This window comes from Cylas formicarius, unplaced genomic scaffold, assembly GCF_029955315.1.
Source record: "Cylas formicarius isolate icCylForm1 unplaced genomic scaffold, icCylForm1.1 PGA_scaffold_5__7_contigs__length_24384050, whole genome shotgun sequence".
NCBI lineage: Eukaryota > Metazoa > Arthropoda > Insecta > Coleoptera > Brentidae > Cylas > Cylas formicarius.
The window spans coordinates 11,484,790-11,502,949 of record NW_026844341.1 but is presented as its reverse complement, the minus strand read 5'-3'; the positions used below and the strand labels follow the sequence as shown (position 1 = coordinate 11,502,949).

General features: G+C 35.4%; 1 protein-coding gene across 3 annotated transcripts in view; it reads left to right on the top strand.

Moving 5' to 3' along the window:
- The window catches only part of LOC132702588 (uncharacterized), a 219,228-nt gene extending 203,065 nt beyond the window's left edge, over nucleotides 1-16,163 (top strand). For all 3 annotated transcript variants that reach the window (XM_060671334.1, XM_060671332.1, XM_060671335.1), the window contains 6 exons: nucleotides 5,362-5,564; nucleotides 9,234-9,428; nucleotides 9,489-9,743; nucleotides 13,017-13,204; nucleotides 13,260-13,468; nucleotides 15,739-16,163. In XM_060671334.1, the coding sequence (XP_060527317.1) occupies nucleotides 5,362-5,564; nucleotides 9,234-9,428; nucleotides 9,489-9,743; nucleotides 13,017-13,204; nucleotides 13,260-13,468; nucleotides 15,739-15,881 (1,193 nt within the window). In that variant the 3' untranslated portion in view covers nucleotides 15,882-16,163. The remainder of the gene's footprint in view (nucleotides 1-5,361; nucleotides 5,565-9,233; nucleotides 9,429-9,488; nucleotides 9,744-13,016; nucleotides 13,205-13,259; nucleotides 13,469-15,738) is intronic.
- Nucleotides 16,164-18,160: the final 1,997 nt, after the last annotated feature.

Here is an 18,160-nt window from a genome sequence, read left to right as displayed (position 1 = left end):
TCAACTTATGTATAAGCGAAAGCTCTCCTCCGCTGGTTTCCAGATTCAGAATCGAAAGTACGTCCGAAAGTAGATTACACGAGCTCTTCCTCTGCACATACTTGCACTATAGCCGGCATGGGCATATAAATAAATGAAGAGTATAAAATTTTTATACATTAGATGCATATTTTCTGAATCAAATCATTCTGATTATCATCATCACCTGAACACTCTGGTAACCTAGATCCATGAAATCTGGAAATTCTTAAAGAAGATCCGATTATGGAATACACTGTCAATTAGATTTACCGCTAGAGACATGCTTAACTGGTGCATAGTTAAAATTTATGTTTGGTTATGATTGTTAATCTAAATAGCTTTTGAAAACATATCGTTTTCCATGAATTATTATTTTCAATGTGGATACTATATACATTATAACAAATAAATTTTAAAAAGTAATATTATGTTAGTCAAAACACAATAAACTAGCAAGTACATATAAACCATGGTAACCAAAAAAGCACACTTTGTTAGTAGTATTGTGCGCATATATTTTTATCATTCTAAATTATGATTGATCTCATATTAAGTAATAGGTAAAGAACAATAATACCAAAGCTGTCAGATCATTCAATAGTTGCAATTTTTAAATTTTGAGACTTCCTGAAGTAATCAATCTTTTAGTTTAGTTTTGAACTTTCTTGATAGATAACAGGGTTTCAGTAAAAAACTGTCTAGTATCAACCGTCCTTGTTTCTCGAGCCAACAAATCCCTAGGAAACGGTTTTTTTTGTAATGTATTCCTTGGTATTTTCTGCGAATGTGTTTTAATGCTTCACCTGACAACATTATAGTGCGGTATAAAGTTGTTTTAAATTTGAAAATTATTACATAGTTTACCCATCATAAAGCTTCAAGTCTAGATGTAGATGCCAAGGGATTTTAATTTGTCAAAGATTTTGTAAGTTGACAGTTGTTCATATTATTTCGATGTATTTCCTGTATGCCTTCTCGTTTTATTTTTTATAAAAATTAACGAGCCGAAATGCTTTGCTTTAATTTCGAGTTTTTACTCGGGAAGATTTTGAATTTCTGCTCTGTCTTCCTCTACGCTTTTGAGCAGACTTTAGCCATTTTACTGAATTTCAAGAATGATCGTTGGAGATGCTTATATTATGTGAAACTGTTTCGTTAAATTCGCATACTTCAGGGCCAGTAACTCCCAAATTCGGATATGTTTATCGATTTAGAGGATCTGCAACAATATTTAGTGACTCCTATGAAGATTTTAAATTCGAAATAATAAGAATTTCTCGAAATTCCATTCGAAACACAATGGAAGTTCGAATTATTTCTATTAAATCATTGTCTACCACCTTCAAGCAAAAGTATAAGTTTTGAATAACTTATTAGAAACCAATGTCCGTACAACATATTCCACGTTGCTGCTGGTAATAAAATAAAGTCACAGATAAAATTAAACACAACGGAAACAAAGGACAACCGTATCTACTCGAAACAAACGCACACCTATTGGTCAATGAAATATTAATTATGGGCGAGCGTTAGTCACTGCATTTTGATGTTTCAAAATGTCAATGCCGCGTGATTTTTTCTCGGTCAACCTTATCGCGCGATGCCGGCATTAGCAAATAAAAAGTCCCATCTGCATGCTATTGAATTGATATCGGAAACATAATATCCAATAGTTTTGACGCACCTACGATATCATCGCGAAGCCCACCGATGAAGTCAACACAGTTGTCGTTGGAGTGGAAATTTAATTTGTTGCGAAGCAAGACCGGCCAAGGCGGTGGGTATTAAATGTCGATCCACCCACCACGACGCTATCCGTTTCGATTTCTGACCGTGCCAGTGACGTGCACATCAAAGCGGCAATTTTTTCCGCACTTTACAGAGAAACGTTTTTCTGTTTCAAGAGAACAAGGCGCCGTAACTCTTGCGAGCTAATTTTTTGAGAATATCCCAAAAGTAACCCAAAATAGTACTTGAAATATGGGACCTTGCGTCACCTTGCATGAAAATGAAGGTGTCTCGTATAAATAGGGCAAACGGTATTCGTGATCTTGAATGATGTTTTCGAAACAATTCTAAGATGAATAGGAACCAGCTCAACTTCTCCCAGAACATTTTAAACCACCACCAAAAGACTCCCTTGGAGAGATATCGTATCAATCACGGCGATCGAATTTTAATCTGCGTGATCTGTGACCTGCAGTAAATAGCAGGCGAATCGTTGACTTTTGTTGCAGTTTTGAGTTGGTCACTAAGAAGCTCTCTATTAGCACAATTTCTGTTTCGTAATACATGTTACCCCAATTTTACTTGTAGCCCTTTCTAATCCAATTCACTAGTCTTACTGCACAGTCAAATTTCGTCAATATGCTGAGTCATTTCCAATCTCGCTGTCAAGCAGTAACCTTGAGACGTTCAACAACAAACATATAAGCCACGACAGTTCATCAATTGGACAGTTTTCCCAAAATAATAAGCAACACTCAAACAAACAAACTGAAATGCAAAACTACCGAAAACAACTACTATCTTTTTAAATAATACAAATAACTCAAAAAATGTAAGTGGAGCTATAATTTTTGACAGAAGTTTATAAAAATGGATTTTACATTAAATTAACCTGAAGGAGGACAAGGTTGTTTCTGCAACAAATGCAACAAATTAAAGCAAATTTTTTAAAAATCGATCTTATTGAAACATGTAAATAATAAATCATAAAATAAAATAAATATAAAATAGCACGCGTAATATCCATTGGTCCTGAATGTGGATCTGAATATTGAGATCAATTGCTTAAATTTGTACAAATTGCTTTGTACCCTAGGTAGAGCATTTTTTTGAAAATTTATAACTCTAGCAAATGTGCCTATGCGCCTAAAGGGCCTAATAATAAGACTTCTTGTCATTTGACATTAGTAATCATACAGTAAAAAAACTTCTTCTTCTTCTTATTTTAAGACTATGTCTTGTGTTTTCAAGGAAGCAGCCTAAGTTGTGACTCCGAGGTCCAGCTCTCATACCAGCGCTTTGGTAGTCTTCAGGGAGGTCTGCTTGTATTGGGTCTCTCTTCTTTTGCGATTTTCGCCAGTCGATCGTCTTCCATTCTATTGAAATGATCTCTCCATGCTCTTCTTCTAGTTCTGTCCCATCTCACTATATCCGGAACGTCATACATTCTTCTAATTTCATTGCTCCTTATTCTGTCTCTTAGCGTTTTCCCTGTGATTGAGCGTAATGTCTTCATTTCGGTCGTTCTAAGAATCTGTTTAGTAGCTGCAGTCTCCGCCCTCGTTTCTATGGCTTATGTCATAATTGGTCTAACATAAGTTTTATATGTCCGTGTTTTGCTTTCGATACTTAAGTATTTATTCCTCCGTATTACGGTTCGAAGGAATCCCGATATCCTAGATGCTACTATTGTTTGCAGTTTTACTTCTTGTTTTAGGTTCCTATTATAAATTGCCAGTTTGCATCTTCTGGGTTGTCTCGTTATTGTCAAGGATTGTGTCTTCTATGTCGATATGATCATATTCAATTTTCCTGTGTTTCGAATCTGTGTAGTAGTTTTTGCAGATTATCCTCATCTTCCGATATCACAACCGCATCATCAGCGTAGCAAATTATCTTAAACTCATGTTTTCCCATTCTGTATCCTCTGCCTGCAGTTTTGACTTGTTGAAGAGTATTGAACTGATTTACATAAGTGCTATTTCCGCTGTAAATATCCCGAATGATATCTGTTGACCTTTGGTTTACGTCTCATTGGTAAGGTATGTGAAACTTTAAAACATTGGAATAGTGGAACCAAGCGATTCCGACCTTTTGGAATACCTGTGATATGGAGAGAGGGAAATCAGCATTACTGTTATTCCTGCATGTTCAATGTTCCTGTGAAGCCTGCAGTTAGACAAGTGCCGCATAGCGCAGAGGTAGCAATAGCTGAGAATCCAGCCTGTTTAGAAAAAGATACGATTAGTTTTTCTGCATCTGAAATAGATGAAGATGCCCCCCGAGATGTTGATGATACATGGCGTGTTTCTCAGCAGCCACAGTTATTGTTGCAATCAGAATTTAATAGCTTTGCGATTCTCGGAAATGTTTTGCTTCTGCACCTGTTGCTCATTCTATGTAAATGAAAAAATGCTACGAAAATCTGGAACTACTGCTTAAGAAAATCAAATACAAGTTCGACGATTTGTGGTGAGTTAAAAATTGTGGGGCTTCTATTGGATCGGCAGCCAAGATACACGAAGTAACCCTGTTTTATGTGTGAGTGGGACAGTAGAGACAAACAACAGCATTGGGTGAAAATGAACTGGCCAAAAATGGTTAACTTAACTTCCGGATGAAAAATTATTCTTACAAATGGTTTTATAGGAAAGGACAAATATCCGAATTACAAAGACATTGTAGAAAACATGTTGAAATTTAGGAAAATAGCATACAATATGAGTATAAAACTACACTTTTTACACTCACATCTGGAGTAGTTTCCCGAAAATCTTGGTATTTAGTGAGAGGTGCCAGCAACGCAGACATCAAGATCGATGGTGCATTGCAATGATGGTAGATTACTGGTGTCCATTAAAAATGGACAATCTGGCCATAGAATATACAAGAAAATTCTTTAAACTAAAATTTTTCCAAGAGAACGATAGAGAGATTAATAACTTATAACTATTGTTTGAGACTTTGAGAGTTTTTCTTGTTGTACTAATAAAAATAATGTTTAAATTAAAATAAATTTTCATTTATTAATTTCTTTAATGTTGATAAAACACGTTACGTGAAAAAAATGCTTGTCAGATCGAAATTTACGAGGCCTAAATTATACAGTATCAAATGTCAGACCGAAATCAACTTCCAAAAGTTGTTATTATGAAGAAGTAACAAAATGCATCTTATGGAAGGAAAATCAACACTAAACACAAATTACCGTATTCAATCAAATCTAGAACCCGCAAGTGGTATTAATTGCATTATCCATTATTTGAAGTTTTGAAGAACTAATTTTCCTAAAAAACAAAAACATGGATTTAATACTAGCACGTATACTGAAAATATTCTCAAAGTTGCGACATTATATCGAGTTTTTATTTCTTTTACTGATATTATAGGTTAGGAAAAAGATATCAAAATGCACAATCATTATTTGATTATCTTTTGTTGCATTATATTTTTTTAAGAAAATAAATGTTATTTATAGTGATGGCGCCAAACGCCCAGGGTAGCATTGATAGCCTAAAAACATAGCGGTAGCGGTAGAACTAGTTCTTCTTCTATGTTCGCTCTATGTTTTCTTGTGTCTACTTGTAATAACTATTCCACCTTCTTTTCCAGACGACGTCAGCTTGTTATCGGAAGCCCATTCGTCGCCGATGCTGGCCACCAGAGGGAGCAAGAGCGCTACCCCCAGCCCTGTGGCTCCTAGTGCTCGTCGAAAAACCAGCTCGATCTCTAGCCAGGAGTGGCCGACCCATGAGGACGATATCGACAGGCTTGTCGCCCTGCACCACAACAGAAGCAGTTTATCTAGTCTCGGGGTAAGTCGACTTCTTCAACAACGGCTTTTTGTTTTCTACTTATACTACTATATTTATATAACAATAATTCTTTCATTAACTAATATCAGAGGAAGCTGTTTCGAAAATTATTCTAAATATTAAGACTGGAGCTTTTGGAACAGTCATATATTACTCTAATTACTATTTGTTGTCTTTTAATAATTCAGTTTATGACTTATTCTCAAAAAAAGTAATTGCAGTCGCAAATTCCGTCATTTTTAACACTCACATTATCTATAAGCAGTTCGGATTCTGAACAGGTGACATTTGTGTGACAGTTTCGATTGATACCATGATTGTGGATACCTAAATATACCTAAATATCAATCCTTCTCTAGTATCCTCATTGTTGATCTACAGATATCAGAGGGCAACGGAAGGTCCTCAGGGTAGTATTCTCGACCCCTTTTTCATAACGTATACAGTTTTAATTTCGGGAATTGTCTGTAATATTATAAATATTATTTATAACCTGGCGATACCCAGATTCATACATCCTTCAGGTTAATTCTTATAATATTAAATTCTGACTTAAACTTCTAAAAGTTTGTGACGCGCATCTTCGTTAAATCAATCATTAACAACTTCAATACTAGATATAAAAAAAAAATAAATTTGTCGATATGATCATTCAAGGTTCATGTCCTGCAAAAGTTTGTTACAAAAACACATACCGTCATCTTTGAATAAAGTTTCTTATAGTTTGTATTTTTTATTCCTAACTCATTTTGTAGTCTTCTATTGGTAGCCTCGGCATGACTATTTGTTTCGTCTAAAATGGAGGTCGTCTTACGTTGCCTCTTCTTGCAGGTCTGCCAATGACATCATGTTGAGTTCACTGCTGAACTCAAGCCTTCCCCAGACCTTTTCCATTTTGATCGGTCTTGAGCAGCTCGGGTTCAGTGTCCCGCTATTCTTTCAATGTAATCTCTCCTACACCTTGGACGCCTCCCTTTGCTTCTTTTACCGACCTGGGGTCTCCAATTTACCAGTCTGATGGTCCACCTATCATCCCTGAGAATCGCAACATGTACTTCCATTTCCACTTAAGGGTGGTGACTCGACCTATTATTTCCTCGACTTTTGTTCTGTATTTATTATACGATGAGTTTGGATACGACATTTTTAGTCAAAGTGAGTGTTTCTGCTCTATAACCGGTAATACATACTGATTGTAGACCCTACCTTCTAGGCTTAAAAACTTCCTTCAACTTCCCATGATCCAGCCCCACACTACTCCACTAGCAAGTTCCTGGGTCTGGTTATCCCTACTAATTATTATTTCTTGTAGTTATCCCCAAACGAATTTTAATATTTCCTGAACTGCACCGAACAGCTCATCAGATAACAAATCAACAACCTCGCTTAAAATTTGTTTTTGTAGATTTTGTGAAAAGTGAAAGAAACGCCCACAAATTGTGGTTTCGATGAAATCTTCTTGAAAGGCACTAAATATTTGAATTTCGAAATATAACAAAATTATTCTGGGATTTACCCCTGATTTCATATCTGTGATCATTCTAGTTAAGTTCTTAGATGTGTCCTTTTGTTAGGCAAAAGAGCATGTAAAATTAGAATGACTGCTCGATATGCTTCTGCTTATATTACATACAATTAAGAAAATAACTTTGGAGCAGATTTCAACCTGCTCCAAATATTGTAAATTTTGACTTCATCCGCATAATAAAAATCTTCTCGTCTTCTAAATAATGAATTAATTGTTTTGTACTTATCCGGTATATAAACGCTTGAAGTGAAGTTGAGGCTGGTGGTGGAGCGGTCAATTCAGTTTTGTTGCCTTCTAATTGTTTTCTGAAGAGAAATGCCTCACCTGCTGCTTTTCAGAAGTTCAAAATTGTTGTGCTGTTATGGGATGACTTTCTATTGTTTACTGCCGAAATCTGCCATTCAGGGTATCTTCATGAAAAACTAACATTTCGTACGAACTTTCATAACATTAATATTCGTCAACAACATTTGTTAACTATTCCTAAACACAAGAAAAGAGTTTTCTAAATAATGTTTTCCTACCAAACAACTTTTGCAATTACTAAATATAAAATAAATGATTTTACCATATTCAATGGGGAGTCAATTTATTGCAAGATGATATGTTCTAATGTTCGTAACAAAACATCTCTTCTTTGGTACTTCTAGCTTCTTTGTTTCTTGGTTATTTCTACCCTTGGTAAGGTATCATTATTCCTCCTGATTATTTTTCTGATTTAGAAATTGAGGCACCCAAATTAAAATAGATTTGGTAATATATAATATATATATATATATATATATATATATATATATATATATATATATATATATATATATATATATATATATATATATATATATATATATATATATATATATATATATATATATATATATATATATATATATATATATATATATATATATATATATATATATATATATATATATATATATATATATATATATATATATATATATATATATATATGATGACACTATATTCCGGGATATCATCCGTTCGCTCGTTGAACTCCGACTGGAATCCTGCATCCGACTGGAATCCTGCAAATCCTGCATCCGACTGGAATCCAGCAGACGTTTCGCCAAAATCTCACTTGGCATCTTCAATGCTCGCGCTCCGAAAACACTTCGAACACAATTAAATAAAAGTCCATCAACTTTTATTACCGTTTCGTCCTGAATATCATTTCCAAAAATTACATCATACGACTTTGCAGGATTACTTTTGTGATAGTTGGAACAATTATGAATTAATACATTCATTAATTTGTTAATTGCTACTATCATCGAGAAACCTTTACAAAATTGGTGTCGACCGCATATAGATGATATAGACGATGACACTTGCTGAGTTCGATCAGACCAGAATGATTTTAGCAGGCTTTGAGCACTATCATTCAATAAATTTTAATATAGGGACTAAAAGTTCACGACGATTGACAATATCCAACACCGTACTAAAATCTAGCAGCAAAACTATGGAAGTTTTCCTATTACAGGTCACCCATTACATCAGCAAGCGCACCCTCACAACTAAGTCCTGGCTAAATCCTGACTCTTCGGGTTATTGGCTCGTATTGGAAAATTTCTAGTAGTGTAACCTGGAATTGTCTTGTTGAAAAATTAGATCTTGCAGTTGCCTGTAGTAAACTAACCAAAAAAAACTAGAGATGACCTGTTTCTACTGTTATGGCAATGCAAACCATACTGCTCCTAGTAAGTGCGGTCTAACGCTCCATGCAAAATGGAAGTTGGTGCCTTTTTCCATATATTCGGGTGCCTTTGTTACGTCCCACGAACAAAAAAGTGTCTTGTCACTGAAAACGACCCTATTCTTCTTCGAAGGTAGAAGTAGTAGGTACCTCTATGCCATTTGTACTGGTTGTACTGAACATTTTCTAAGGGCAGTAAATCTTCTTAGCGATCATCGCTACATTTTATGCAAATAGGCGACAGACACTTTTCAAAAGCACAATAGCCCTTTGTGTGGTAAAAATCAAGCAAGTTCGAAGAGTTTCCGCGAGTTACTCAGTTTTAAAAGGCTTACAGGAGACCACGTCTTACTATTACCTGGAACGAAACTGATTTTAGAGATAGTGTACCACCACCACCACTGATTTTTTATTCTTTTAGCTGCGATCGGACTCGATGGCGAGCGTGTACTCTGGAGCTGGAGAGGGCCGCTACGGTGCGGTAACCGTACGAGGTCAAGTGGAGTTTGGTCTGCAATACAACTACAAAGCCGGAGCCCTGGAGATACAAATAAAGCAATGCAAGGACCTGGCACCGGTCGACATCAAACGAAACAGGTCCGACCCATACGTGAAGGTGAGTGGTTGGCGAAGGACTTTGGTTGGGTTGTTAAAAAAGGGTTTTCCATTGCTTCAGGTGTACCTTTTGCCCGACAAATCGAAGGGCGGCAAGAGGAAGACGAAAGTGAAAAAGCACACCCTCAACCCGGTGTTCGACGAGTGCCTCAAATTCCACATGTCCCTAAACGAACTGGAGATAAGGACCCTGTGGTTGACCGTTTGGCATTCGGACATGTTCGGCCGTAACGATTTTCTCGGCGAAGTCATGATGACTTTGGAGAACAAAGTTTTCGATGATCCGACGCCCAGGTGGTACAATCTTCAAGAGAGGGTGAGACATATTGATATTCAAATTCCTCAGTCGATTATTATGGTTACGTTTTTAAAGTCATTTTGGGTCATTCTGTGTACAGAAAAAATACGCACACAGACCAATACCTTACTGTATATCAACTTTTTTTTTCCACAGCCGTTAAACTATTTCAACCCGTGTCACTAAACCCAAAATTAAAACACATCTTACATCTGCTCTTCTCTCTAATAATATCCACATTAAAGATATTAAGCGTTCCATCACAAAATACACTTCATCACAACCTTCCGAACACAATGAGTCCGTAAGCAAGCACTTGCAACTCGCTGTCCTTTCTTACATTGAAAACATATTTTGAAAGTGACTAGGCGTAATGAAAAACTATCTACGAAAATTATAATTTGTGTTATAATAAGCTTCTGTTCTTCGAATTTTGAAAATAATCTTAATGCTTCCGTGGGGGAAATTACTTTGTCCTCTAGAATATTAATTACTTCATTACTTTGGCAATTAATTATTTTATCTCTCGGAAACCACCAGTTTAACAGTCCATGTGCGGTACTTATTTGGTAAACATTATTTTACATACTTAAAATGGTTTCCTAAGATATTTTTATCATTTTTTTTTCTGCAGTTATGTTTTGTCCCACTACACATTCTTTTCTTTGGTAACTGACTATTTCTTCATTTAACGCTATCTAAATTTTTGATAATAGTTCATTATCATCTAGTGAAGGATTTTCAGAGCAAACATATTCAGATGAAGCGTTATTTAACACTGCTTTCAGTATTTACAATAACACACGATTCGCCTGGCAATGGTGTTGACAATACGTTGAACTGGTAGTTTCTGGTTTATGAATCTTAGTCACCCTCTTAGTGCATGGTCACATCATCATCCGGCCCAAAAATCATCGAATATCAACTCTCTTGTTTCCAGAGCCGTAAAACTATCTCAATCTGAGTCACTGAACCCAGACTTAAAAACACCTTACATCTGCTATTCTCTCTGATAATTTTGACATTAGAGATATGAAGCGCTCCATTACAAAATACAGTTCACCACAATCTTCCAAAAACAATGAATCCGAAAGCAACCCGACACTTGACACTCTTGACCTTCTTTAAATTCAAAACATCACATATCAAAAGTTCTTAAAAAATATAACGTTATAACCAAATTTACCACTTGTCCAAAAATCTCTCAACATCTTCGATCCATCAAAGACAAAATTTCGTTTGAGATACCAGGATTTTACAGTAGTCCATGCATATGCGGCAAAGAATACATTGGAGAGACCGGACAAAAAATATCAACTATCAATTTATCTTAAACACTCGATTTCAAAAAATTTCTTCAAATACATCTAATCAAATCGGCAATGTTGATGCAAAATTACCGCGGATTAGCATTAAAAGTAAAGTGAGTTAATTAAAAATTTTCGACCTCTTTTACAGCAAATAGAAAATAATTCCATAATTCTTTTTCAGTTGTACACAATCGATTTTGAGGTTATGAATTGAACAAGGCAAAATGAACATTCGTGACGCACCTGCGTACGAAAGCACCATTAATATGGATATAACATTTTGAAACCCAATATAGTTTAGTTAATTTTATTATAATTTAAAGAGGTGACTTAATTAATTTTTTTATTGTAAATCAGTTACCTCATTGAATTTGTTCCACTTCGACAATTTCGATGCCAGTGTCTAAGATAAATTTAAAGCAAAATACTTTATTAAACTATTCCGTCTAGACTATCCAAGTAGTTTGATTCCTATTTCTTTAAATTAGAATGTAACAAAAAAAGTTAGGTTGGGAAAACTTAAAAAAAATCAAGTTTTTCTGATTTTGTGTCGCATTTTGGTTGCAACCGAGTGGTATGCCCGTTGTTAGTAAATTAATTAAACACATTCAAACAGCAGTGTTGTCAGATTTACCGCTTTTACGTGGCACGTCATTATTTTGTTATTTTACATGGAATGCCATATTTATTATTTACAAATGTTCTGGATCCTTCCTGCGTTCATTGTTTATAACTCAAACTTGCTGACGTTTCGCCAATCATTCTGTCGACTTCTTCAGAGCAACCCACGCAGAAGGAATCCAGATTTCCAAATGGTACTAGTAGCTTGTGGGAGTTTCTTTAAAAAATTGTCCTATTTATTTTTATTGTAATGAATTTATAAGTGTATGAATGAAAGGTTATCAGAATTATAAACATCATCGCAAAATATAAACACATTGTTGTTTGAATTCTGCATGTTCAAAACTTGAATTTGTTCAAAACTTAAATTTTATTATTTCAGCTTTGGCAATTTTGGAGTTATTTAAGAGTTCGAGAACTTTTCACTGAAAAAGCAGTGCTTGTAATTATGAGACCGTACTAAATTCGACATGCACAATTCATTGCAACAAAAATTAATAGGGCATTCCATTTAAGATCCCAAAATTATGACGTGTTACGTAAAAGCGGTAATTGAATTGATCGGTTATTGAATTTTATCGTTCCAGGTTTAGCTGTTTTGGAAATATTTAAGCCTTCTTGTACTTTTTACGAATCCGGTATATACAAAATTTAATGTATCATTTTCTGCTATCGTGTGGTATAACGCAAGTATAACTCGAGTGTCTAATGAGTAAGTTAATGATAATTGTAAAAAAACTTTAGAATTTGATTTTATATTATTTTGTACAATTGATATTTTGACAGCTAGCGAAAAAGCCATATAAAGTGGTATAATTTATAATAATATATTTTATAATATATAAGTATCAGAGGTGTTGCTTTCCCTGAAATACGATTTACACGTTCGTGTCCACTACTAAACAAAATCGTTTTACTAAACAGTTTAAATTTTATTTGCCTTTATTTTTGTCCATTTTGTGGCATTTAAGACGAGAGGTCTCAACATCAGCCGTAACTTCCTGAGAGAGGATTTTTCAGTTGCCCCAGCATATACCATCACGGTATCACGAGCAAATGAGGAATAATGGGACAGAAAATTTAAATGATTTAGAACAAAAGGAGAGTTCAACGGTAGTCCAAACACGCACCCCTGTGAAAGTCCAGATTCGGTGCTTAAGATGTTACTCTTTAATTCATTAATTCTTTCTTTGCCTTGCAACAAGATATACATGAAATAGCTATGATATGATCTATAGTACAGGAATACTGGCGACGTCGAATGTCTCTCTCAAATCTACAAAAAATACAATGACCATTACAGCTGCTAAGTCTTAGGTATATGGTGGACCAGCTCCATTCAAACCGTATCTGTTTACAGACGGAACCGTTCGACGACATGCTGTCCTTCAAGGGTGACGTCATAGTGTGTCTCAAATTCGTACCACCGGACATGACCGCCCCGAAGAAAGGCAAAAGGTCCAGAGGAGCGTTGCACGTGCTCGTCAAGGAAGCCAAAGGGCTGACGGCCATTAAGGCTAACGGCACCTCAGATCCATTTTGTAAAAGGTAAAACAACCATTCGCTCAGAGATGAGACCACGTTCTAACCAAATCCATTCCAGTTACCTTTTGCCCGACAAGGGTAGGAGCTCCAAACAAAAGACGCCCGTGGCGAAAAGGACCATCAACCCCGTATGGAATCACACATTCGTCTACGACGACGTAACCCTGCAGGAATTGGCAGAGAGGTGTCTCGAGCTGACGGTGTGGGACCACGACCGCCTGGCCAGCAACGAGTTCCTCGGCGGGGTGAGATTTTCCCTCGGAACAGGTAATTTGGGAAAACAATCAACAATTTTTTGTAAAGAAACTACTTCAAATTACTGTAATGGACTCCTCCTGCATCCTGCTGAATCGATTTAGCTAAAGTTTCGTTAATGGGAAATGCTTTATTAAACTATTACTAATTCTTTAAATTACAATGTAGCAAAAAAAATTAGAATGGAAAAACCTGACGAGAAACAAGTTTTTTTATGAAAATTGACACATTTGTAGAAAACTGAAAAAAAATACTTTTTGCAATGATATTTTTCGATATTTTCATATCATTTAAAAAAAAATGACGGATATTAGTGGTGACAATATAGATGTATGTTTAAATTAGTATTAGAACAGTGCCGCTGCAATACTAACAAAACTTCTGCTGACGTTTCGCCAATCATTTTATTGGCTCCTTCAGAGCTTAACTAAAACTGGTTCATATTCTACTCTGTACCTGCTTATATATTATTTAAGGGGGGCTAAAGGAGGGATATGAAACTTGTTTTGGATGTCTGGAAGATTAAGACTAGGATAAATAAAAAAAACTATATTTTTTTGGATCTGACACACAAAAACTAGTTGCTAGTTACCTCTAGAAAGTACTTACCGCGTATGAACTGTTGATATTAATTGAGAAGATTATCCCCATAAGTTTTGCAATTTTATTGATAATTTATCACTGTTTCATGATACTGTTCCACTCCATATAAAAAAGAAGGTAGTCGAGACGTATAAAGAACTTCAATTCAATTATTCAAAATGATTTGACTGACTTCGTTTCTCAAAAATCATTGAATTTGTTCAATGAAAGCTGTAAATGACGCAGCAGAGCGTGGAGTAGCGTTGGTCTCTGAATATAATCTGAAAAACAGTGTCATTACTTGCTGCAAGTTGTCAAAGAACATCGAGGGCTATTTGCTGACTAAAAGTCGATTTGTATAACTAAATCTAAAAAATGTATAGTTTTCTATTAATACTGTCCTAAGGTATAATATTTCATATAGTAGAACTGAATTCCTTTTGTATTAATGCATTTGTTGATATTTCTTGAATAAAGAAGTTTTTTTTTTCTGAAATAGATAATAAACAATCTGAAAATGTATTATTTCAATGAATAACTTCAAATAGTATATTATGCAACAAGTGCGGCAAACGACATTTGACTCCGCTCCGCTCGTGTCAAATAAACGAGTGACTTAAAAGGTTTACCGAACGTGTTGCTTACTATACTTTTTCTACGACCATTAGTTTTTGGGTACATTTTCGCAAAACAACGCGAATGCATTCACTGGCATGAACGTCAGAATTGACAAACGTCAAATCCGTGCGGCAAAATCCCGGAAATGTCCGAAGTGGCTGGGATTCATGGGAAACGAAACTGACGTGGTAAAGTGACGCTTACCGCACGCTAGATCGGTGGGTAATTAGGTATTTTACAGACGGGAGTAGAAAAAATATATTATTGAATCTATTTTTGTTACTAAAAGCTTTTGCGTTAATTAGCCTTGGCAATTACTTTTAACACGAGATACGAGAAATCCTCTTAGCAAAAATGTATACTATAGTTACCTATATAGCTATTAGAGCATGCAACTTTGTTCAGTTTTATTGTTTATCGTTGTTGTTCTCGTAAGTTTTGTCATTAAAAAACGTCTAAACTAAATAGCAATATTCAACAAATAATTTTTAACTTTTAAATAAACAAATTTAAAATAATTAGGTTTAGATAAATTGAAGAAATGTAACAAATTTAGAAGATGGTTGATCGGCAGAGACAGGGGCAAACAGGACAAAAAAGAAACACATTGAAGGAATTTAATATATTGTACAATCTCCATTCACATCACAGCTTGAAGTATTAGGCTCATGGTCATGAAAGGAATTATTAAATCTTCTTCAAGCGAGAACTCTTGCCATACTTCATGTATACTTTGAGGCATAAAATTTCTTCGATAAAACTGTTTCACCATTATCCGCCATATATTTCCATTGTCATTTTCTAAGGTATTTGTGACAACGCTGACAATTTTGTTTTATTTGACAGTGACAGTACTAGAAATATGAAAATAATGAAGTTTCCATGATAACATGGCGGCCTATAATACACTACTCAAAACTTTGGAAAAAGTGCATTAGAGTCGTATCACTTTCTTGTGAAACAATCTGTACAGAGCAGACTGCAAATTAGTTTCGGTTCAGCTCTAAGTTCTAAAAAGGAATCCAGAAGATTTGTAAATAAATTTAAAAATTATCGGTCCTTTGATACGCCGTTTCTTACAGGCAAACACTACGGCAAGTCCGTGGAGTGGATGGACGCTACCGGCAAAGAGCTGAGCCTCTGGAAGAGTATGCTGGAAAGACCAAACTTTTGGGTGGAGGGCTGTTTAGCCCTGCGGCCGAGCCTCGACACCCGCGCGTCGTAATACGGGTGCCACGGACAGCTCCATTTGTGTATCTAACCGCGGGCCTTAAGTGGCCCAAACTCGTACTCAGACTTGGGAATCCCCTTCAGTGTGTCAAATTTTTTATACCGTACCGTCGCGCGCGACAAATGCTTGTTCAAGTCGATGTTACTGTTGAGTATATTAATATTTAAAGAAGATGGTTTTCTAGTTTTACGAGAATTGTTTTTAGCGCGTAATCTGCCGTTGTAATAAAACCGATGCATATATTTTCTTATAATACAATTGTATTAAATGTTTTTTACTCTGGTGGCAGTTTTCTTGCTCCTCTCTTACCGCCGACAGATAACGCGGCCTTTTAAAATTACCACTAAGTAGTAATGTAGTGCCGGTTCCAGAGCAAGAATCAGATATAACCTCAAACTTGAAAACTGCGCGAAGGGGCCCCCGTGCTGTACAACCTCTATCTATCCATAACCGACGCAGGAGGAATCCAGAAGATTTGTAAATAGTAAAGAATACATCATTCATAAAAGTTAGGAAAAAAAGTGGCGCTAGATGGCTAGCCTGAAGGACACCATTGATGGCAGTAAATTTAAGAGTTGCTATGGTGAATAATTGTATTCCTAGCAGAGGGGGGAGGATATACGCTCGAGAAGAACTCGGCAAAGAACTCAACAAAGCAAAGAGTCCTTCACTGAATATAGAATAATTAGAATTAGCTATGCCGATGTTATGCTTAATGGAGTTTCTAAAGGCCTTAAACACAACAAGAGAAACATGTGTTTTAGCAATCTGCGCAATCGGCACTTCTTATTTTTCTAACCCTTTGATGACTAACGTCGCCAGACCAGCAGGTTTCGGTTCTCCTCCTGACCTGATGAGGTCGGCGGCATGATCTCTTCTAGAATACGCATGTCCTATAATCCAACTAATAAGGATCTTTACTAATCAGTTTCTACCCATGACCATGCGTATTTTTCCTGACATTGTTTAGCTGCTGTTTCGTTGTGATAGCTCGATAGCTTCCTAGCTAGCCAAGATAGTTTTAGAACCTGTCTCCGGCAGTTTTTCTTTCTCAGTCCTTTGATGACTGACGTCGCCAGACCGACGGAAGGTTTCGGTCCTCCTCCCGGCCAGACAGTCTTATAATCCATTTAAGGATGACCACATTGTCGACTGTCGTGTCATCGAGGGTAGAATGACATTCTAGCACTAGTCCTGACGTAAAATATGAAGTTATTTAGATGCACACAGTTTTACCAGCAAAAACTTTGGGCCGAGTGATTTCTTTTGTGGCTGCAGTAATGCCAACGAGCTTTATAATAATAATATGCTTATTCTGTAGACAACGACAACGTTAACTTAAAAGTGATACAGGACACTTTGAACATCCACAAAATGAACAAATGAAAATTCTCCCTAAAATTTGCCCTGCCATATATTGCATAAAGTGACGTTTACAAATGTTTAAAGGGATTGCTACATAATTTATAAGAAATAAAAAGTGTAACCTACATTACAAACAAATTATAAACACAAATGTTACTGCAATTTGATATTGAAAACAAGCACATCGTACGTGTAGTTCTTAGTCTTTTTATTTTCAACATTCTCCTGTTTTATTTATTTATATATTTATTTTTGTATATACATTTTTCTCATATTTAAGTTGTTTTTTAAAAAATTTTAATGATATTAAAATTATGAAGCTCATTTAGAAAATTATAAAGATAGGCCTGCAAAAATGTGTAAAATCTTTGGCCTATTTGTTTTTTACACTTATTTGTTATTACATTTCCATTTTCTCTATTTCTTGTATTATAAGAATCAGTTTTTGAAAATATTTAATACCGTTGTTTTAAAAAATAAAAAATAATACTTGCCTTACCGTAAAAAACGTAAACGACTCACTAAACAGTTGTACAGAAGAGTAATTTCTAGTTTTTTGGAAAACTATTTTTAGGAAATATTTTTGCATAATGTCCATGTTTTTTAAGATGAATATCCAGTACTCCTCCCCATCTCAAAATATCATATTGTAAACGTAACTGCACTAATGCATAATACAGTGCATAATACATTTGGTTTATATAATGTTTATAAAATAATTGAGTTTGTAAATCAGTGACCTTAGATGGTTACTGGTGTTCGAAATGTTTATTCCACTTTAATTGAGTATCAAATGTTATTCCCAAGAATTTTATTTTTTCTGTCGACTTTATTGAATGGTGCTCATTGTTAAATGTTTGTATATGCACCATTTATTGCACAAAAATGGTATAAAAACTGCTTTTGTC